The following is a 23,209-nucleotide window of genomic DNA, read 5'->3' as shown; positions in this document are numbered from 1 at the left end:
TACTTTCTTACTTTGTGGACAAGCTGTTGTTAGTGCTGAACCCCAAAAAGCCTGTTACGTCAGAGACTGTTCCTGCTAAGCCTGCTATCTCAGACACTGCATCTGCTTATACACTTTGTGCAACGTACCACTATTGTGCATGCTAACCCTCTACCTCGGAAACAAGTTTAGCACATACTGTAGCAATCAGTTTCGTGTCAGTTAGGTGTTTGGAAAGTGCAAACTATATAACCTTTATTTGAGCACTGGTCGTGTATTCCTGTATTTCTTTGAATGTGTTTGTTCAGCTGAATTGCCAATATTGACCCTGAATCATTTTAATTCCTGGGTTTGAACATTTTATTCTTCAAATAAACAACTTTGTTTTCAAAGAATTACCGCCTCAGTCCTTGTGTCTGCAAAAAGAAAAATCCCATCAGCTTGCCTCTCTGTCACGGTGTGTCTCTGCTGCTGGTCTCAAAAAGAAGATAGTGAATCCGTCAGCCAGCGCACCTTAGAACCTGGTATACTACATTTTCATATAAACAATTTGATATGAAAAATATACACAGTCGAGTCACATTATTATGAGCACCAGCTAATAGCCAGAGTAACCGCCGTGTGCAGCACAGACAGCAGCTAGACGGGCTGGGAGTGACTCAATAAGGTGCTGGTAGGTTGGCACAGGTATCTGGAGCCATGCTGACTGCAGTGCATCCCACAGCTGCTGGAGGGTGTGCGGTGAAGTATCCATAGAGCGAACACAACGATCAAGGTGGTCCCACGGATGCTCAATTGGGTTCAAGTCCGGGGAATTAGGGGGCCAGGGAAGCTCTTGGAAGTCTTGGTTGTGCTCATCCAACCACTGTCGGACTTTTCTAGCAATATGACATATCACATTGTCTTACTGGAAGATCCCATCTGCCTCAGGGAAAACAATCAGCATGTATGGGTGTACGTGCTCTGCAAGGATGGATTCAGGGGCGTATCTATAATGGACAGGTCCAGGGTTTAGATAATATGGGTACCGCACACCCTGTACCCATATTATCTAAAACTTACCTCTCCAAGGTCCCGCATCAGGTCTCTCAGCATTGCTCAAATTGCCAGGAAAATGGCGGCTGTGCCATTTCCCCGGTGATCTGTGCATGCGCAGTAGACTCTGGACACACTCTAGTACCCAGAGTCTACTGCAGATGCCGACCAGCCGCGTCAGTCGGCTGCCGGGGTGAGAAGAGGGGTCCCATGACAGGGGATTCACACAGGCCCCCTCCTCTCTAAAGATGCCCCTGGATGGATTCATAACCAAATCGGTTGGAGGTGCCTTCCGCACGGGTGAGTGAGCCCAGAGAATGCCATGAAAACATTCCCCAGACCATAACTCTTTCACCACCAGCTTGTGTTCTTCCAGCAATAGTTGCAGGGTGTTTATTCTCAGATGTTTCTTGCCTGACACGCCAACGTCCATCCGTTCAATGAAGCAAAAAACGTGACTCATCGGAGAAAGCAAACCTTCGCCAATCAGCGGAGGTCCAATTCCGATACAGGCGTGAAAATTGAAGCCTTTTCCGCCGATGCACCTTCGTTAGCATAGGTGCAGTGACCATCCGTTTGCTTCAGAGCCCCATACGCAGTAGGGTTCACCGAACTGTAGTTTTAGACACACGTCTGGTAACCCCCAGGTTCATTTTGATGGTGAGCTGTTCCACTGTAGCGTGTCGGTCGGCACTCACGTACCTTAGTAGCCGAAATTCACCTCACACATCAAAGGCACGCGGTGCTCCACAGCTTCCACGTCGGTTATTCGCATTAGTGCCATTTGTCCAGTCACAATACACCTTCACCACAGCAGCATGCGACAGTTCACGACCTGCGCTGTTTCAGAAATACTGCCACCCTTGCCCCGAAAGCCAATAATCATCCCTTTTTGCAACTCGGATAAATCTCCCCTTTTACCCATGACAGGAACGAGTGATATGTGTGCAGACGGCCTATCGCACACCTTAAATACCCACCAAGCTAGCGCACGGCATGTGACGTACTTCATGGGCTATGCGCTGCTGACATCAACTGTAGGAGGTGGTCATAATAATGTGACTCGACTGTATACTATAAACTTGGATTGGTCTACAGAAACACATGGCCACAACGCACATTTCAAAACAGATGCTAATGCCAGTTATAGGCAATGGGAATGTAGTTTGTTTGTAGTAAAGCATTTCAAATTCATCTTGGCAAATTTGGCACTCAATAGCAGTATTTGCCATTATATTATTATTTCATTATTATGCAATGAAATGTAACAACAGTACCCATAATCGCCATATTCTACTGGGTCTTGGGCTAGACAACTATTGTGAAAGGAAAATGATGCAACATGCACATCAAGAAGAAGTTCTATTACAAGCCGGGCTCATTGAATACTGTGTTCACATGGCCATGCAGGGCCGTAACTAGGGTAGTGCGACCAGTGCCATGGCACAGGGCAGGGGGTGCTGTTTGCTGTCAATATTATGATTCTCACTTGTAGCTTCCTCTTCTTTTATCCCCAGCATTCCCTGGTCTCCCCTATCTGCTCCCTGACCCTTCCCCATGAAGCCAAGGCCCTTTTCCATGTTCACTATATCATGTCCCTATTTAAAAAATTTGGGGGGTAGGGGGGCACCAATGATCTCTCTGGCACAGGGCACTAAAAAGTCTAGTTACGGCTCTGTGGCAATGTTAGATTCTTCTTAGGCAGTTAGCCTATTGTGTGATCACAAATCTGCGATTACTGTACCAGGAGTATGTTGATATATCACATCGATCGCTTATCAATACTATGGAGAAAATTAAACTTCTAAAGAGTGAACAATTGGATAAGTTGCCCAGAGCAACCAATGAGCTTCAAGCTAGCATTTATTATGCATAGTCTATAAAATGATAGGTACCAGCTGGTTGCTTACTATGTGCAACGTCTCCACTCTTTAGAAGATTTGCTACATCTCCCCCTACATCTTAATAACCTACTTGTCAAGCAGTCATGGCCCAGCAAGAAATACTCCGGCATTGAGCAATTAACAGCATTGTCTCCTATACTTGGGAGTGCTAGCTATAATTGTTACAACTTTAATTATGTATTTTGTTACAAAAATATAGCAACAAAGTAATCACAATAGCACACAAGCAATTATGTGATTACTAGCATGCAGTGTACGGGGAGTGCTGTGATACAAATTCTGCATTCAAAAATGATTATTTAACACCATTGATATCCTTTAATTAAGCATATAACAGATGCCAGTACTACTGTAGTAACTGGATAGACACTATGACACAAAAAACCCCTATGCAGCTCTGTAACAGGGATTAGTACTGGCGATCGGGATCCCAGCAGTCAGAATACAGACAGCGGCATTCCAATAGTCAGAATCCCAACGCCCAAAGGTAAGTTGCCTAACCCTAACCCTCCCACTAACCCTAACCCACTTTCCCGCAGCCTAACCCTAACCCCCCCCCCCTGCAGCCTAACTCTAACCCTCCCCCTAGTACCTAACCCATACTTGTCTACCCTCCTGATTTGGTCGGGAGCCTCCCGAAAATCGGGTGCCGCGCCCGACCTCCCAGGAAGGCAGGCAAGCCTCCCGGCTACCGCTGAATCCTCCTATAGCCCCCACAATTACATGTAATAGTCCCGTAGTGCGGGGGGGGGGGTGATGACTCGAGTCACAATGTCCTGCACCCTGCTTCACAATGCCTGTAATATCGGCAGTGTGTAGCGGGTGCGGGGCCAAAATGACGCGATCGCGTGACTCTGCCCCTGCCCCACCCACAAACACTCATCATCAGGCTGGCCCCAACCCCGTGTGCTGACACGCCCCCCAGTCATGCCGATCTGGATGCTCCCTCCCGGAATGGGCAGCCAGATAGTCGGCAAGTATGGCCTAACCCTGTCCCCTAACCGTAAACTGAAAGCTCCCCCAACTCTAATACTTACCGTCGGTATACGTAGTCGAGATCCTGGCACCGCTATTCCGGCACAGTATACCGAACGCCGGCATCCCGACCGCCAGGATATCAACTACATCCCCAGTAACATTACTATGCGTGAATAATTACTGTGTCAGCAGTTAGCAACTTTGATTTTGATAAGAATTACAATAAAAGTTGGACACGATTTTATATAATGACAATAATAGTGTTCTGTACAACACCCGGATGATTTTATTCTGCTGCTATTTGGGCATACTGCAGATTTCTTCTTTTACATTGAGTATTTTTTATTGGTTTTATGAAACACTGAAAACAAAAGAAAAAAATGTTTTATACAATCACATCACAAGACCTGACAGACTACATTGCGCATCTTATATAACAAATTGAAAATTAAGTGGTAACAAAAAAAAGGTTAACAAATAGCAAATTAATTAATCTAGTACATAAAATATAAATTAAAACACCTCCAAATATAAACGAAAAGAAATCAAGATAGACATTTCATACAATAAATATACCTTGACTACGAGAAAAAAAAAAAAAATTGCAAACAATAAAAAAAATTAAAATAAAATAAAAAAGGAGAAAAGTTTTAAATTATATATTTATAACTGCACTATCTAGCCGTCATATCATTTAAGGTCGACTTACTAACAGCTACTAAACACTTGGGCTGCAACTGCAAAAATACAGGAAACCAACAAAAGTCTAACAATCGCACTCAAACAAAGACATATGGGGTCTATTTACTAAGCAGTGTTAGGAGACAGAGTGAAAAGTGATAAGGTGCCAGCCAATCAGCTCCCAACTGTCATTTTTCAAACACAGCCTGTGAGATGGCAGTTAGGAGCTGATTGGCTGGCACCTTATCACTTTTCACTCTGTCTCCTAACACTGCTTAGTAAATAGACCCCATAGATACTGTAGATATATAACTGTGAGAATGGTGACTATCATAGCAGCAGTTGGATTACATCTTTCATTCAGCGCATGAACTAGTAATAATGGGCATGCGCAATTCAGAACTATCTCAACTGACATCGGTAGTAATTCCTCAAATATGCTCTTGCCCTGTGGGAACTTATCCTACATATGCTAAACCATTAACCAGATATAACACAATTTACCTACAGTCTATGTAGTAGCCATTTCATTTGTACTGCACTGAGACGTTACTGTGCAGAGCTCAACTCACTATCACTGAGGAGAAGCCAGCAGTGTGGGAAGTCTCTGGGGTCCGTCCGGCATCTCCGGGAGTGCTGGGCACACCCCCAGAGTTATGCCCCTTTCATGCAAGGCCACACCCACTTTTCGGCTGCACTCTCATTCAGCTTGCGCAGGCGGTATACTTGCCCCACTGGTTGTCACCTACTACAGTCACGCAACTGATCTTGAGTATAGTTACCATAATGACAGGTGTAATGTCACATACAGAATTATTATTCTGGTACTGCTGCTAGATGAATGAGGATTTGGAATTTCAATAGTGTTTTTTTTGTGGGGGTACTCAGGGGTACACAGGTATTAGTCCTGCAATCAGTAAGAAATATTTACAGACATAAATATAATGAGCATCTGAATTCTAATCCAGAGTGTGGCTGAACATTTTGTATCAAATTGTAATTTTAGGTGAGTAGCGGCACTATTTTTAATAGAAAAATGTACTAGATATATCTAACCGGGTGTGAGATAACAAACACCTAGAAATAATAACAGGAACGAAGACTGAGTATTAAATACCATTATCACATCAACCAAGAGAACTTATACTGTAAGTTTTTACTCTTCCTGGTAAAAAAATTATTAGAGGAATAAAATACTAAAAGTGTTTAAGTGTAAGGAGGCTATTTATCATTGGTGGCAGTGGGGCCACGGAAATGATCATTTCATAATGGTGAATATCACAGAAATAAGAAATAATTTTTCAGGGATACTTAGTAAAAATCCCTTGCTGAGACAATGACTTTGAAAGGTTTGCAGTAAAGTGGAAGCAACCCCTATCACTTTACTGCTGGCTCTGACCCTGCCATAACAAGGAGCAGAAGAGCATGGAGGCTGCAAGGGAGGGGTCAGAACCCCCCCCCCCCAATATGGATACTCACCCTATAGGGTAAAAGTAGTTTTCACTTACCGAGGCCAAGCTTCAATAGGCTGTCTCAGACCACAGTCACCATTGAGAATAATGGGGACGGTGGTCTGCAGTGAAACTTGCCTAATGCAGGCAGAGCCGGCCCTAGCCAAATTAGTGCCCTAGGCAAGAATTTGGGTGGTGCCCCCCCCATAGGATCCTGAAAAAGTGTGTGGCCTCACAGAAGGAGCGTGGTCTCATTGTGGCGTGGCCCCTTCCTCATTGTGCTGCTCTCCTAGCACCCTTCACCCAGCACAGATCACAGCACACATCACCCAGCACAGCACCCTTCTACCAGTACAGTATCCCTCACCCAGCACCTCTGTCCCAGCACAGCACCCATCACCCCTCTCCCAGCACAGCACCCACGCTAACCACTAGCCATCATCCAGGTGCCCCGTCCCCGCAAACTGCCGCTGCCCGCTCACTGTTTGCAGCTGCCAGTGCCCCTAGGCATTTGCTTAGTTTGTCTATGCCTAGGGCCGGCTCTGAATGCAGGAGATAACTATGATGTCAAACGTTATGGTTAAATTGCCCCAATCCTTAAAGCTGCCTAAACCATGCAGAAGCAGCTATTTGCATGGTCATAGGCCTCCATAAGTCTTATGAGCAACCACAAGATGGCAGCAAAACATTTCTATATCTTAAAATAGCAAAATATCCACAAAACCTAGCATCCGTGACTGAATGAGAATTCTCCTGGAACCATTACATACATTTAGTAAATGTATATTTATTGGTCTTAGTAAACATTAAATTAGTAGCAGTACAATTCTGTGGGGTATCCATGATGTATGAATGTGCTAGGAACAATTATTTAAACAAGACTAAATAAAAATGACCACAAAGCCAATAATAAATAATATATTTTATCCTTTTTATTTTTATCTATACAAAATAGATAACAGCTATACCCTCCACAAAGCTATGTTTAAACATAATATGAAATAAGTACAGAAATCTGAGTAAGGAGTAAGTAATGGAGGGGGCCATGACAGACACTGCACACTGGCCCCCTCCTCTCTAGAAACACCCCTGCACCGTTCACTTTATCTCTTAAAACATCTTAGTAAATAGACCCCTCAGCCATGGATTTATTGTGCCGGATTGCACCAGCTCTTTTTCCAGTGACAGTAGCTGGTCTTCAGGTTTACCAGGCAGTCTGCGCAAGCTCATTAGAAAAACATTTTAGGAGTTCTAGCAGAAACATAGCAGTATAGCCAGTTATCTCTCCAGAGAGACAGGTCGGCGGTGGTGGCTATTTAGTTTACTGTGCTAACACAGAGATAACTAAGGGGCTGCACAAGAGTGAGAGACAGGATAATAAAAAGTTGCTTTGTCGACATGTTCAAGATAATAGATGAAGGTCGTAAGGGTTTAGCATCAGCAAAAGCATTGGTAGGCATTGTGGAGGAAGCCTATAGGTGCTATAATAAGTGGTTGAGAGACATGCTCAGGTTTAACGCCTGTTATTTGAGGACAAGGCCTTTGGAGTGCCTGAATATTCTGAAGTACATGCACTTAATTTGCCATGTACATTTAATCTATAGGGGTTATTTGGTAAATAACAGGATCGATAAGCAATAATGGTGTGTAATATGAAAGTATGGTTGGAGATGATGCAGCAGGGGGAGGATTGTAGATGTAGAGGAGGATAACGGGTGCTGTCAGAGCACATTTAGGCACATTTCAAGTGCATTGCATTCACAGCTTGTAATATAACAGGCAAATTTTCATTTTTCACAACTCATTTGCTATTTGTAGAGAACAGCATTCAGCCAAAGATTGGCAATGAGAGGATGCCCATTCAGCCCCTCAGAGAGCTGAGACCCCTCAAGTAGGTTTGTGGAAGGCTTCTTCTCCAGTTTCCTTTACAAAGTTGGCTACAGTAAATGGTTGGGTTGGTATTCCTACCAGGGGTTAAAGTGGGTAGGAATGGGGTAGAACTGAGTTCCGTCACCTCTAATGGTAGGTGGAACTAGTTCCACCTCCACCAAGTCCCTGCATAGATGTCCCACAGACAGAGAGCCACTCACTGTCTGCCTAGGGAGGCTCAATTTCTTCAGAGAAACCAGCATATAGGTAAGGAATGAATCAAGCAAAGGCAATACATAGGGGTTGCAAAACACATTGGGAATTACTAAGCAGTGTTAGGAGACAGAGTGAAAAGTGATAAGGTACAAGCCAATCAGCTCCTAACTGTCATTTTTCAAACACAGCCTGTGACATGGCAGTTAGGAGCTGATTGGCTGGTACCTTATCACTTTTCACTCTGTCTCCTAACACTGCTTAGTAAATAGACCCCATAAATTAGTTTGTGGGGACCCCATAAAAAAAAACTCAGAGGCATGGCAGAAAAATAACACTGATGATATAGAACATTTTTTTTTCTTTTAAAGTGAATAACACTGTAGTCTCAGCTGATGGCAGGAGTGCTAAAAAAAAAAGCATAAAAAAACATATTTCCTACTGTCATAGCCCCCAAAGCCTTTACCGTTTCCTATACACAACAGTGTGTGTATGTGTGTATGTGTGTGTATATGTGTGTGTGTATATGGGTGTGTATGTGTGTGTGTATGTATATGGGTGTGTGTGTGTAAAGAACAGTTTTCACACTTGTTTTGGTTTGTCAGACTAGCGTGGCAGGGGGTGGGGAGTAGGCGGCGGGATAGAGGAGTTCCACCACCTCTCCAGGACCACTTTAAGCCCTGATTCCTACCATGCTGACACAGGGTTCTTGTGGTAAGGTTTTTCTGTGGGTCTTAGTATCCCAGTTAGCAGTGCTGTGGTCGCCATTGCTGAGCATAATCTATGGTCCAGGAACAGACAAATCACAGGTGTACAACTCCTAATTACTGATTATATATAAATACATTATGCAATAAAATTTTGCAATCAATAGAGCAGTGATTCCCAACCTCGGTCCTCAAGGCACACTAACAGTCCTGGTTTTAGTGATATCCATGATTGTGCACAGACGGTTAAATCAAAATAACTGAGGTACTAATTAAGTCACTTGTGCTCAAGTATGGCTATCCCTAAAACCTGGACTGTTAGTGTGCCTTGAGGACCGTGGTTGGGAACCTCTGCAATAGAGGTTTTTAGCATAACCATGGCCAAGGTTATGGGCCTACCCACTATATCCAGGTAACCTCTTTAGGGTAGGTCCCTAACATACTAGGGTTCATATCCAGAGCGCAGGACACCCCTAAATCAGCGCAGCAGAGCCACCCCAGGGCATCGCCATAATGAGAAAAGTGAAATGTGAAGTAAGAAAGGTAAGAGCAGCTATGGCTGCATAGAATGGTGAAAATACAAATATAATAAAAACAAACAGTAAAGTGTTAAAATAGTGCAAAAAAAAAAGAATGTGTTATAATGCGATGCCCTGAAGCAGACCAACCAAAGCAATCCAGAGGACCCATGCCCCAAAAATCAACCCAAAGTTGCACTACAGTATATAATTTGTAGGACTTACCTAAAATTGTGCCTATTACTAGTGTGCATATACAATACCACACTCCATGTTTGTAAACCAATAAGGGAGGGTGCTAGTCCAGGCTGAAGGCGTCTCCTTTCCTTCAGGTGTGCAATAAAGCAAACTAAATGGAGTGTATAGGAAGTTTCCTGGACTGCACACACTGAATATATATAATATACAGAAGAGTGCTAAACCTTAGGAACACAGTGATCAACAAAATGTCCCTCAAACTGAAAAATATATAATGGGAGGTGCTGCCTGTTGAGACTTCTTGCAGGCACAGGAACAGACAAATCACAGGTGCACAACTCCAAATTACTGATTATATATAAATACATTATGCAATAAAATTTTGCAGTCAATAGAGGTTTTTAGCATAATCATGGCCAAGGTTATGGGCCTACCCGCCATATTCAGGTAACCTCTTTAGGGTAGGTCCCTAACATACTAGAGTTCAAATCCAGAGCGCAGGACACCCCTAAATCAGCACAGCCGAGCCACCCTTGGCCATGATTATGCTAAAAACCTTATTTTGATTGGAGTTGTGCACCTGTGATTTGTCTGTCCCTGTGCCTGCAAGAAGTGTCAACAGGTAGCACCTCCCACTATATATATTCAGGGTGTGCAGTCAACAAATCTCTCCTACATAATCTATGGTCCGCCAGGGATCTCCCATAAGGGGTTAGGGTCTAGTTAGTTGCTGAACTTGGTTTGGACAGGATGTCAGGCCCTTTTCCCAGTCCTCCTATAGCCAATTTATGTCTCTCCCACTAGGAATTGTGCAGAAGAAAGTGCAGGGTAAGTTTAGATCATTTCAACACTTATCTTACCCACCAGAATCTTCATTTAATGATCCCATTGACATTGGAATCTGATGTGTTTTCAGTTTGAGGGACATTTTGTTGATCACTGTGTTCCTAAGGTTTAGCACTCTTCTGTAATGCTGAGTACAGGCAGACACAGGCCACACTGGAATCGCACACTAATTGGACAATTTTTTGGTGGTGGGACATCGGGCAAGCCTGATCTGTAGGTAATGTAGGCAAGTCCTTTTATTGGTACAAGGAGTTTGGCATTCTGAAGGTTTGACTGCAAAGCTCACAGTTGATCTTTGGTGCATTGGCTTTGTAATTGTAATTGGAACATTGTGTTCTTGTGTGATACCTATGGAGTGGTGCAGGCCATTAATAATCAAAGGGCTAAACCACTCATGGCTTTGCACCTTTTACGTCATTCATTTCTTAGATGTTTGGAGGCTAATGTCTGCTTCCGAGCAAAGCATGTACTGGTCGTGTATAACTGCACAGCTGAAATTCAGAGAACAGGCACTGCATCTTCTTTGCTAGGCAGATCAGTGTCCTTCTCTGCCTGGCAGATCATCAAGACAGCTTAGAAGAATTGGTTATGAAGACCCTGATGTACCCCATGAGACTGTCCTCTTTAGCAGCATAGAGGGACTGAGAGCAATTCCTTGCTAGCAGTTTGTGTGTAGATAAGAGAAGGGAGCAGTGTTTAAGCTGTTTTGTTGAGTGTTCTAAAGGGGGTGTCAATTTTTCCAGTGCTTGTAGACATTTTTTAAAAGCTATTTGGGAGGGAGGATCTTACTAAATATTTTTATTTCTAATTATCTACTACAGACATTTTCTGGATTGAATATGGTCTATTCATGGACATATATGAGACTTTAGCACCGCTATACATTGGAAACTTAATTATATACACAACATACAAATAAATAATCAGACAATATTAGTGCCCCAGAGCGCACCACATTATATTTATTTATACACTTAAAAAAAAAAAGTTTGATCCAAAGACAATACAGCTTATTCATTACCCATATGGTGGTAGCAGTGCCATGCTTTGGGGCTTCTCTCCTTAGCTAGAGCAGAACTGAAGGCATCATGACTAGCTCCAAATACCAATATTGTTTGGAACACAAATTGCTGGCCTCTGCCAGGAAACTGAGGCCCTGATTCAGAGCCGGACGCTCTGACAGAGTGCTCGCTCTCGCTCTGAATCAGGGTGTCTATTTTTTTTAATGGATTGGCCTCCTGGCCGCTCGCATTGCTGTGGATTGCCACCCACAGCTAATGCGAGCGGCGAGGATGATGGTCGCAATGGTCAAGAACATCGCGACCATCGGGCTTGCAACAAGACCCTTGTGGTAGGGTCTCGTGGCCGCAAGCCCCAGAGACCTTTCGGCTCAGAGCCGACAGCTCTCCCACTGACATCACTTGAGGAAGCACTCAGACAGATGTTTTTTCATTGTTTTTTCATTGTATGCTTCACTAAAATCATCACTGCTCAGCTCCCTTTTGTCACACATTAATGTTTCGTACACCTACACCTTCCTGGACAAATGCTTTATACAGTAGTGAAAACTGCAATAAAATCCGTTCAGTGGTTCTCGAGATTATCCTGAACACACAGACAGACACCTACCAGGAACTTTATTTTATACCATGTATAGATGAGTTGGGTACAGGAGCCCAGTAGTCGGGATGCCAGTAGTCATAAATCTGACAGGATTAGGTAAGTATCCTAACCCTCAGTGGCGGGCTGGGCCGGGGGGCAGGGTGCCAAGTGTTTTTTTTTTTTTTTTTTTTATATTACGTGTGTCTACTGGGGGGGGGCACTACAAAGGGGGGACTACTACTACTGGGGGCACTACAAAGGGGGGACTACTACTACTGGGGGCATTACAAGGGGGGTGGGGGACTACAACTACTGGGGGCACTACAAGGGGGGGACTACTACTACTGGGGGCACTACAAGTGGGGACTACTGCTGGGGGCACTACAAGGGGGAGGGGACTACTACTACTGGGGACTACTACTACTGGGGGCACTATAAGGGGATTACTACTACTACTACTACTACTGGGGGCACTACAAGGGGGGTGGGGGACTACTACTACTAGGGACTACTACTACTGGGGACACTACTAGGGGGGGACTACTACTACTGGGGACACTACAAGGGGGGGACTACTACTACTGGGGACACTACAAGGGGGGGACTACTACTGGGGGCACTACAAGGGGGGGACTACTACTACTGGGGACACTACAAGGGGGGGACTACTACTGGGGGCACTACAGGGGGGGGATACTACTACTGAGGGCACTACAAGGGGGGGACTACTACTAATGGGGGCACTACAAAGGGGGGGACTACTACTACTGGGGGCACTGCAAATGGGAGGACTACTACTGGGGGCACTACTGGAGGCCTGCACAAGGGTGTTCTCTCCTGTGGCACACGGGGGCACTGCATATGGGCACTACGACAGGGGGCTGCCCTAATCTTTATTTTTACCTTACATTAATCCCATATGGACCCGCCTCCTCCCTGGAACACTGGAGGGGGGGGCGCCGTAGCACGCATATTCTTTGGACACACACGCTACTCCTCTGCCAGGGCCGCCTGCATGCATTTGCCCCCCAGGCTAAAAGTTGCCAGCCAGCCCCTGCTAACCCTCCCCCTAACAGTAACCCACCTTTCCTGTAGGCTAACCTCAACCCTCCCCTCCCTCAGCCTAACCCTAACCCCACGCAGCCGTACCATAACCCTCGCCCCCGCAGCCTAACCCCTAAACCTAGCCTTAGCCATAGTACTTGCCGTCGGGATGACAGCGGTCGGGATTCCGGTGCTGGTATTCTGACCGTTGTGATGCTGACTGCATCCCGTATAGATATACTCACTGCTACAGTTAATTAAAAGCAATGTGTGCTTCCCACAAAGTATTAGGTAAGAGGTGTACACACTTGCATTACTAGGGTATGGCAGTTTTCATTATTCACCTTCACCCCTTTTACCTTATAAATGTCTATTTCATTTTCACTTGCATTTTGTTGGTCACAAGGTCACATTACAGATGGAAATGGACCAACCTGATTTATCTTCAGACTGTACATCACAAAAACCTGCAATATCTAGGTATTTATTTACATATGTAATTACTTCTCACCACAGAAATCAAAGTCTTGTGCAGTATTAGCCATTGACAGAGACAGGAATTAGAGTTACTCTGATACATTTCTATATATAGCTTGAAAGATTTACTATCTAGATAAATTAGAAGCTATCTGGATTCTGGACTACTTTAGGTCTATATGATATGTAAAATTGCAGTATAATAACATGCCTGACAATCTATCCCATAAATAATATAAACACCTTAACCACCATATTAACAAATGTCTCCACTTTGTGAATATGATGTTAAACAGAATGCCAAAAAACTGACACTGTTTGTTAATACAGTAAAACATTTTTTCACATATAGGGCCTCATTTACTAACGAGTTTTATCACCAAAAAGAGTGATACATTTCACTGTGTATAATAAATGGTGCTCCAGCCAATCAGCTCCCAACTGTCATTTTTCTAACAGATGACAGTTGGGAGCTGATTGGCTGGAGCAGCATTTATCATACACAGGGACATTTGTCACTCTTTGTGGTGATAAAACTCGTTAGTAAATGGGGGCCTAAATTGCATTTCAGTTATCAAATGAAAGCATTTGTAAACATAACTTTGAAAAATAAATTTTTATGGCAATTGTAAAAATTAATCCAATAACATCCTAATGAATTTGGCTCATATTGTTTACTGCCTAAACACTAGACAATTATTTAGTATAAACAAAAAAAAACTCATTAGTGGCACTTAAAAATAAATACACTAAAGCCTAAAGGTGTGTATCCACTAGGCGATGGGATAACGACAGTACGATAGTTCCTCATCCCCTGCAGTGCCTACACTGACCGATATGTCGTTCAGTGTAGGCACTCTCCCTCATCTCTGAACATGATCAATCTGTCGTTATCGGCAGATTGACCGGCATGTTCAGTCGATGATTGATGTTGAAAACGACCAGCGGGAGCGCGCATCACTGGTCGTTTTCAACATTTTCATGTCCGATTCATGCACGATTAATGAGTGACTGAACGATTACGGTGGCGTTGTGATAATGGAATTAAAATATTTAATATGTTTATTTGTGGTTTAATAACAATGTTAGTTGTGTATTATTATCAACACGAATGAGATTACATATTTGTTGCAGAATATTTACAGCCAAATTAAGTTTCTTCTGAGTAGTATTCATGAATGACTTTAGATTTGACATTATATCGGTTTACTTTACATTTTTTCTTTTTATATGTGTATTACTAAAGGACCTTTCCTGGGAATCTATAATACTAAGCAAAACTCTTGTTTAGAGCATGCCTATCTTATACCCCTTTTACACCAGAGCAAAAACCTGGGTTTTTGCTGAGTCTACCCAGGTCGCAGCTCAGTGTAAAAGGGTCCCTGAAAAATAACCTGGGTTAAGTGTCCCTGCAATCCAACCCAGGAAGCTAGCAGGGTTGGACCCAGGATGGACCCGGGTAATGGTGCAGTGTAAACGGTGCAACCTGGGTTATCTGACCTGGATCATGCCTAAAATGAGCTGATTGGTGGCTGTGGAGCAGTCACCTCCCACTTTTAATGACCTCACAGGTTTAGCAGGGCAGACCTGAGTTCAGTGTGAACAGGGCTGACCTGGGAGTAACCCAGATGAAAGATGCAGTGTAAAAGGGTCTGACCTGGGTCTGACCAGGGTTGGAACCATGTCCAAAAACCCAGGTCGGACCTGGGTTTTTGGTGGAAAAGAGGTATTAGTGATGGATGCAGCTGACGCTAACAATGCTGATCACATGACCGGACTGATATAGTACAGATGTATTTTGTTTACCGCTTGGTTTGTTTAAATCAGATTATTTTTTGCAGTTTATAAAGTTATAAATATTGCAACCACATGATTTTGGCTTACAGGATATGAAATGCTTTATACATGTTGTCGAAGCTGGATAATTGGCTGAGACAAGATCAGATTAAAATTAGATCGAAACGATGCCATCTTGCGAATGGCCGCAAGTCACCATCTTGAAAATGAGATCTGCAAGACGCCATTTTGTGAATGGCCGCCCAGCGCCATTTTAGCTAAACTCACACTTAAGTACATATGGCGATGCTATTTTTAGCATCAGGCGATCACATATTTTACCATACTATATACACACATTAATACACACAGTTGCGCTGTTAACATGTCGCACATTAGCAAAGGCATAATACCCCGCATGCGAACGCTGTTTATTAGCTTCGTGCATACGCATCTGCCCCAAGTTAACCAGTGTCTTTTCCCAAACCCCTAATACTTACCCAATGCACACTCACATAAAAGGTTCCATAGCTTTAAAGTGTAAGATTCAAGTTTTATTCATTTATTACAAATGCTGTGAAATAAAGGCTATTTGGTATCTAAGGTTTAATATATGATAAATAAGCCGTGTTTGGTGTTATACTGATTTGCACTTTCTCAACAGCTTCCCGGTATCAGCGGTGTGAAGATCGCAACATGCATTCTCAACTTATGGACCGTAGAAAGTTAAAGCACCAAAATGTACTTTGTAAAGCCAACAGCCTAGATTTGCATGAGGCGGGAAAATGGAGATAACCAGCTGTCGGAGGCTGGTCTGTGTCCATTTGAATCAACCTGTTAAATGTCCTGTAACAGAAGCAACGTGATGGGGAACCAATGGGATCGCAACGAACCTCTCTATTGTATAGTCTATTTCTGTAAGGGTATAAATATGTGTGTTCTGATCCCAGTCTTCAGTCTTCATGCTGATGCTGTTGATGGAGGTTTCTTGTTGATGCCAGAATCTGGTCCCAGAGCGCGTGCGTATGTATAACTGTATCTTGGGTCTGTATAATTTCTCTGCACTAAATTGTACTTAGATCACAGCGTGTAACTATCTGTACTTTGCTTGAATAATACTTTGTGCTTTGGAAACACATGTTCAAGGTCTGAAGTCTTTATTTTACTGTATGACTGCGTACGCAAATAGCGTAAATTTTAGAAGGTATAGGCAGGTTTTTAGAAGGTATAGGCAGGAGCGTATAGAGGTTTAAATTCAGTATCTTTAATGTGTATGTGTATAATCAGAGGTAACAATGTTCTCAACTATGCTTGGCAGCCATTTAAGTTGACAATGTATAAACACTAAAGGGTGGGTACACACTAGACCAGTGATTTTCAACCTTTTCAACTCGAGGCACACTAGACAAGATTTTAAAATTGCCAAGGCACACTATCCGGCGATGTGGTGTGCGTGACCAATGAAAAAATATAAATATTGGCTCCCACATAAAAGAATACACACACATCAGCCTCCACAGGAGTATAACACACTACATTGGCCTCCACAGGAATAAAACACACTACATTGGCCTCCTCAGGAACAAAACACACTACATTGGCCTCCTCAGGAATATAACACACTACATTGGCCTCCTCAGGAATATAACACACAACACACTACAATGGCCTCCTTACGAATATAACACACTACATTGGCCTCCTCAGGAATATAACACACTACATTGGCCTCCTCAGTAATATAACACACTACATTGGCCTCCTCAGGAATAAAAAACACTACATTGGCCTCCTCAGGAATATAACACACTACATTGGCCTCCTCAGAAATAAAACACACTACATTGGCCTCCTCAGGAATATAACACACTACAGTGGCCTCCTCAGGAATATAACACACTACATTGGCCTCCTCAGGAATATAACACACAACACACTACATTGGCCTCCTTAGGAATATAACACACTACATTGGCCTCCTCAGGAATATAACACACTACATTGGCCTCCTCAGTAATATAACACACTACATTGGCCTCCTCAGGAATAAAAAACACTACATTGGCCTCCTCAGGAATATAACACACTACATTGGCCTCCTCAGGAATAAAACACACTACATTGCCTCCTCAGGAATATAACAAACTACAGTGGCCTCCTCTGGAATATAACACACTACACTGGCCTCCTCAGGAATATAACACACTACATTGGCCTCCTCAGGAATATAACACACTACATAGGCCTCCCCAGGAATATAACACACTACATTGGCCTCCTCAGGAATAAAACACACTACATTGGCCTCCTCAGGAATAAAACACACTACAGTACAAGTGCGCTGAGCTGGCCGCCACGATACACTTGATAACCGCTTGCGGCACACTAGTGTGCTGCAGCACAGTGGTTGAAAAACGCTGCACTAGATGATATGTTGTTCGATTCCGCGGATCAGAGTGACATATCGGGTATATCGTCTACTGTGTACCCATGATATGCGAGCTCCCTCGGGTCGTTTGCGACATCGCCCATCAGCCCTTCTGCAGGGCCGATGGGGGATGTCGCTAACGATGTCATGCAGCATGACACGTCCCTCCTGTCCCTCCCACTTGTTGGACCCGGCATCGGCAAGTGTGTATGCACTTGCCACATACCGGGTCCCGTCGCCGGTGATATCGCGCTGAGTACACATTGGCTGATGTGTACCCATGTTAAGATTAGCATTCTGATAAGTCCTCTGATGTTGTTTTCAGTGAAACGTGTTTACAATGAAACACATGAGGAAATAACATTAATAGGACCCCGGACATAATACATTACTTTGAGACTAGTCTGACACTCCTTTTACAGAAGGCCACAATATTGGAAGAGGTGTCATCTGGAGTTACAATAAAAGTAAAAATGATAAAAAATATTTAGCTAATCTATGAAATAGCTGGACTAACCCTTTTTTAAATGTATTCATTAATTTTCTTTGGGTCTATAATTGAAAAATATGACATATTACTTCATAACTAAGTTTATATTACAGTTAATTTCTTCCTCTAGTGTGCTTTGTATGCTCTTCTTTTCTTTTTTGTTTCTTAGACCTGATACATTGGCAGTTTTTCTTGCTAATTACTTTATCTCTGTGTTTACCTTGTTTTACTTGATTTGTTGCAGCATCACTTTCTTAACATGCGAGGACCGTTTGTATTTTATTGAACTAGATGCTATGAGACAACTTGTTTTGAGTTCTGCACTAATCTTGTAACCAAGCATTAAAAGATATAAGGTTTTTTCTTATCAGTGGATTGAACCAAGTTTATTAAGGGCATTTTGTTTTTATTTTTTTGATCAACATGAAAATAAATTACTTTATTATTTTTGTATTAACACTATGGGGACAATTAAATTATCTGAGATGCATGGCGGCTGTGCACATCATGGACAATTATGGAAGAGCAATATTGCTTATTTTACTCTGTACTCCTATGGAAGTATGAATTAATCTACCATTACAAGTGTTCCAATACTTTTCTGATGGCACATCAATGGTATTGCGATAAATTGTATTGCCCTTTATAAATTTGTGTTAAGTTTTTTTAATATATAATCATATATTGTTTAATTTTATGCTATGTATTAATAGCTAATTTATTTAACTTGTTTTTATATTTCATATGTTTTTATATTTCATTTGTGTTTTTTTTTGTGTTGTAACTACAAACAATTCTTTTTAATCATACACTCATACCATACCTGATAGTTGTCTGTGGCGTCACCCAACAGCCCTCCAAATGTAATAGCATTCGTTATGCAGCCGAGGTAAATGAAGAGAATAGCGGAAATAGACTGGATATGGAAGGCTTCATAGAAATCGCTCAGAAACCATGGCAGCTTCCTCTTAATGTCCAGATAAAGTCCTCCACAGAATCTAGGGGGGAATCATTGACCTTAATGAATTTTCCTCTGGTGCACAAAACTGTGGCCAAAAGTATGTAACTCTCTCATTGCTAAATATAGACAGTCCAGAACACTCAGGGGTAGATTAACGTTTCCAAAAATGAAAAGTGGTGGTGTTGCCCATAGCAACCAATCAGATTGTAGCTATCCTTTCTGTATTGCATTCTAGAAAATGATAGACCTAAATTGATTGGTAGCTACAGTATGGGCAACACCCCTAACCTGTCTGTTTTAGAAGTTTTAGTAAATCAACCCTTCATTGTGCTCTTATGAAAAATATACAAAAGGATCGAACGCATTGAGTGTGGATGTGGGAGTATCTGTGTTGACGTCCAGCGGGATCCATTGAGGTGGAGAAACCATCTGGGTCATCAACCTGAGGAGCTAAGGACTTTGCCCTGATGCTTGTAACTGTTACATTCTTACTCAAATTATCTTCCAGTAGGAATTAAATCTAATGGGCAATGGTATCTCTGTTGGTGGATATGACATGCTGTTTTTTAACACTATAATGGTGAGTGCAATATATTTAATAATTTTTTTTATTATTTCAAATGGTACTGCACCATTTTTATTTTCATGCTGGGATCTGCAACTTTTTGGGAATCCTTGGGAAAGAAAGTGATTTAATAATAAGCTTCTGACTCCAGTAAATATAAAATAAGGGTACTTATTACAGCCATCCTTCAGATTTTGCATCTAACGTCTGTTTGGAGACAGAGGATCTGCTACACTTTTTCTTTATTGAAAACACTTGGGTAGCACCCTCACATTTATAGTGAACTTATTTGACTATTGTATATTTCAATTTCTTTTTTTTTCATGTGTATATTTGAGTCATGCTCATTGTAAAGAATAATTGAAGAGTTTTGAACACAGAGCTGAGTGAAATCTACCATATAATTTCCAAAGTAATTGATGAACTGAATGGGGGTCATTCTGCTACAAATTCACATTATTTCAGCAGAACCTCTTCTTTGCACACCTGCCAGTCCATGAAAGCTCTTCTCCAATCTCATGGGAGCAAGGCATCTCCCCCTCTTCACTACCACCTCCTCCGCTCCCACCTCCTCCTCCACCAGCTGATCCATTCATTTGTCCAGCCTCATTCACAGAAAAAACAGATTTCCTATAAGAGATGAAGGATGGTTGAGAGACCCCAAAGAACTTTTATATTCATATACGCAGCAGAAATCTTTGCCTGAAGCAAGGACAAACACAGTTGCTTGAAGGTATTTCCTGTGCTGTCCTCCAGCTTTACCTCTGCTAATGACACATTTATATTAGAGGTGTGCACTGTCCCCCGTGTTTTGGTTTTGCAAAACCACCCTCAAGTGTTTTGGTTTTGGATCTGCATTTAAAAAAAAAAAAAATCATAAAAGTTTTCAGCTAAAATCATGTAATTTTTGCAATCCAAAACCTGAAATTCGGATTTAAAATCTGAATTCCGAACTGCTGGAAGATCAGAACCACAACTCTGATTTATCCGGATCTCCTCACGAGATTAGAACTGCGACTCAGATCTGTTCGGATTCACAAAATTTGGGTGGATTCAGATTTCTGGAGAACCGAACAGCACATCTCGAATTTATATGGTTATGTTTCATGAAACACCTACCTCTGATCTGCCGATGGGATCTTTTTGGGAGGCTCTATTCTAATGGTAGGATCCCATTCTCCAGGTGGAAGAACAATGACTTCATCCAAAAACTCATCTATTCCTGCAATCAGATCCTCCCGATCCCTCGCTTTGTAAGCAACATCACTAAATAGCTAGAATACAGGCATAAGGTGTTTTACGCTGTAGTAATATTCTGAAATATTCAACTTAGTATGGAGACAGACTCTTAATAACATTGTATTTCATTGCTCGTAGCATATTGTATTGGATTAAAGTTATACCCATTGGCCTGAGCCTAAAAATATGCAATTTCCAAAATACATTTTACTGTGTTTTTTTTTTCTTAAATAAATGGTCATAAATGCACAATGCATGGAGCTAGCCTATTTGATTACTTTTATTCTACTGTGGTATGTAACTGTTTTCACTTACATCATCCACCATCAAGGTTGCAATTGCTCTTCCAATTTCAATGTAGGATTTTCCTTTTCCCATTGGACCCAGTAAAATAAATAGAAACCTGGTCAAGATAAATAATACAAATAAGAGAAGACATGTATCCACATCTGTAGGTGTTCACTATTATACAATGAGAAATGTGCAAATGACATAGAGTACATTACCATTTATGTATTTCTTTATATTTATTTATATAGTGATAACATATTCAAATGTGCTTTACAATTGTGAATAAATAGTGGTTCTTTAAAAATTATATATACTGCTCTAAACTTCCTGGTTTAGGGGTCTGTCTGTTCATTCTGGCTAATCTCTTGAATCACTGGATGGATTTTGATTGAGTTGTCATTATTCTATACAGCATTGGTCGAAGAAGGTTTAGGTGTAATAACCATTCCTCTGTGACAAAAGGGAGCCGAGCAGTGACGATTTTAGTGAAGCAAGTGACAGAAAAAAAGCTTGCACAAATCAGCTGTATAGGAGCTGGCCAGGGTGCTGAAACAAAAAGAGAGCATCTGAAACTGAGGCTTGGAATGAAGCAAGTCACAGAAAAAACTGCTTTGCTGTGTAAGTGAGTGACTGAATGCTGCTGCAGGGTTGATGGCTGCACTCAGTTTGGCTCTCTGAGACAGTGAAAGCCAATTAGAGATAGCAATGTTCTCCCTGCTGCTTAGCAGCAGCCTAGAGAGGGGAGGGAGTCAGGGACTGATCCAGGTCACAGTGAGAGGCAGCCTCCAACTAACTCATTTAGGATGCCCTGATGCAGACACATTAGCCAGGAAGGATCCAGGGGAGGCAAAGCTTGCCAGAATAAATAAACAAACAACCATCAGACCACCACTGAATAATTACCATTATGGTGGCAAACATCTGTCCACCACCATCAAATAGTAAAAACATTACCATCGATCATACCAAAAACATTGATGGTCAGTAACCATCGGATTCCGATGTTCATCCCTACGCTGAACCTGCAGGCAGACTCTGAGCACCACTCCTCCACCGTGAAGTGCTCTCTCTCCAGCGTGATGTTCCTGCTCATCCACATGCCCTCTGGAAGTCAGCGTTCTTCTCGGACAGGGGCACCACGGTGAGGGAGCTCAACAAGAAGCCCAGGAAATACAGGGTGCAGTGTGCAAAGAAGATATTGCTCATCGGCATGTTCGTCAGTCGGGGAGGGGTGTGCATGGAGGCTGGTAAGAAGTAGAAGTGAGAAGCAGGGTCCTGTGGTGAGATGCAAGGGGCTGTGGTGAAATGTAGGATGCTGTGGTGAAATGCAGGGGGTATTAGTGAGAAGCAAAAGGCAGTTGTGAAAATGCAAGGGGCAGAAGTAAGAAACAGGATGCTGTTGTGAGATACAGGGGACTGTGTTGGCATGCAGGGTGCTGTGGCGAGATTAAATTGCTCCTGCGCGAAGCCGGGCGGGTCACTACTGGCTTAATAATATTATAATCTATGGTACATTTGGAAAGTAGTTATATCTTCGACATTTATGCTGTCGACAGTCAAAATGTTGACAGAAGTGTCAATGGGATAATGGCAATGCAGTATTAATGTGATTTTAAAGCATGTTAACCTTGTCAGCTTTATAACTATAAACATGATGCTTACTATCATGTTTACAATTATTATTCTAACACAGTTAACATGCTTTAAATGACACTTTTGCTACATCGTCATTATCCAGTCGACATTTTGACTGTCGACAGAATGAATGTCAACAAAGTATGCCATACACTTATAAAGCCTCTGAAAGAGCAGGCAGGAGACTGATAAGATAAATGTGAATAATATAGAAACCCATATATCATAATCTGCTCTTTGTTTCATACTTCCAGTATACGGGGGTTACTACTGACAGAATGTTTAGCAGCAAAAACAAGCAAATGAATATGGAAGGACCTAT

At 42.3% G+C, this 23,209-nt stretch overlaps 1 protein-coding gene across 4 annotated transcripts in view; it reads right to left on the bottom strand.

Annotated features, from left to right (window-relative positions):
• The window catches only part of SLC4A5 (solute carrier family 4 member 5), a 94,154-nt gene that overhangs the window by 41,002 nt on the left and 29,943 nt on the right, over window positions 1-23,209 (bottom strand). For all 4 annotated transcript variants that reach the window (XM_088470841.1, XM_088470842.1, XM_088470844.1 and 1 more), the window contains 4 exons: window positions 21,277-21,364; window positions 20,842-20,996; window positions 20,209-20,352; window positions 19,020-19,194 (listed from right to left, as the gene is read on the bottom strand). In XM_088470841.1, coding sequence (XP_088326967.1) covers window positions 19,020-19,194; window positions 20,209-20,352; window positions 20,842-20,996; window positions 21,277-21,364 — 562 coding nt within the window. The remainder of the gene's footprint in view (window positions 1-19,019; window positions 19,195-20,208; window positions 20,353-20,841; window positions 20,997-21,276; window positions 21,365-23,209) is intronic.

This window comes from Taudactylus pleione, unplaced genomic scaffold, assembly GCF_031769625.1.
Source record: "Taudactylus pleione unplaced genomic scaffold, aTauple2 ptg000105l, whole genome shotgun sequence".
NCBI classification, from domain to species: Eukaryota; Metazoa; Chordata; class Amphibia; order Anura; family Myobatrachidae; genus Taudactylus; species Taudactylus pleione.
Note: the sequence above shows the minus strand (reverse complement) of the source record. Positions and strands in the feature narration are given on the sequence as shown.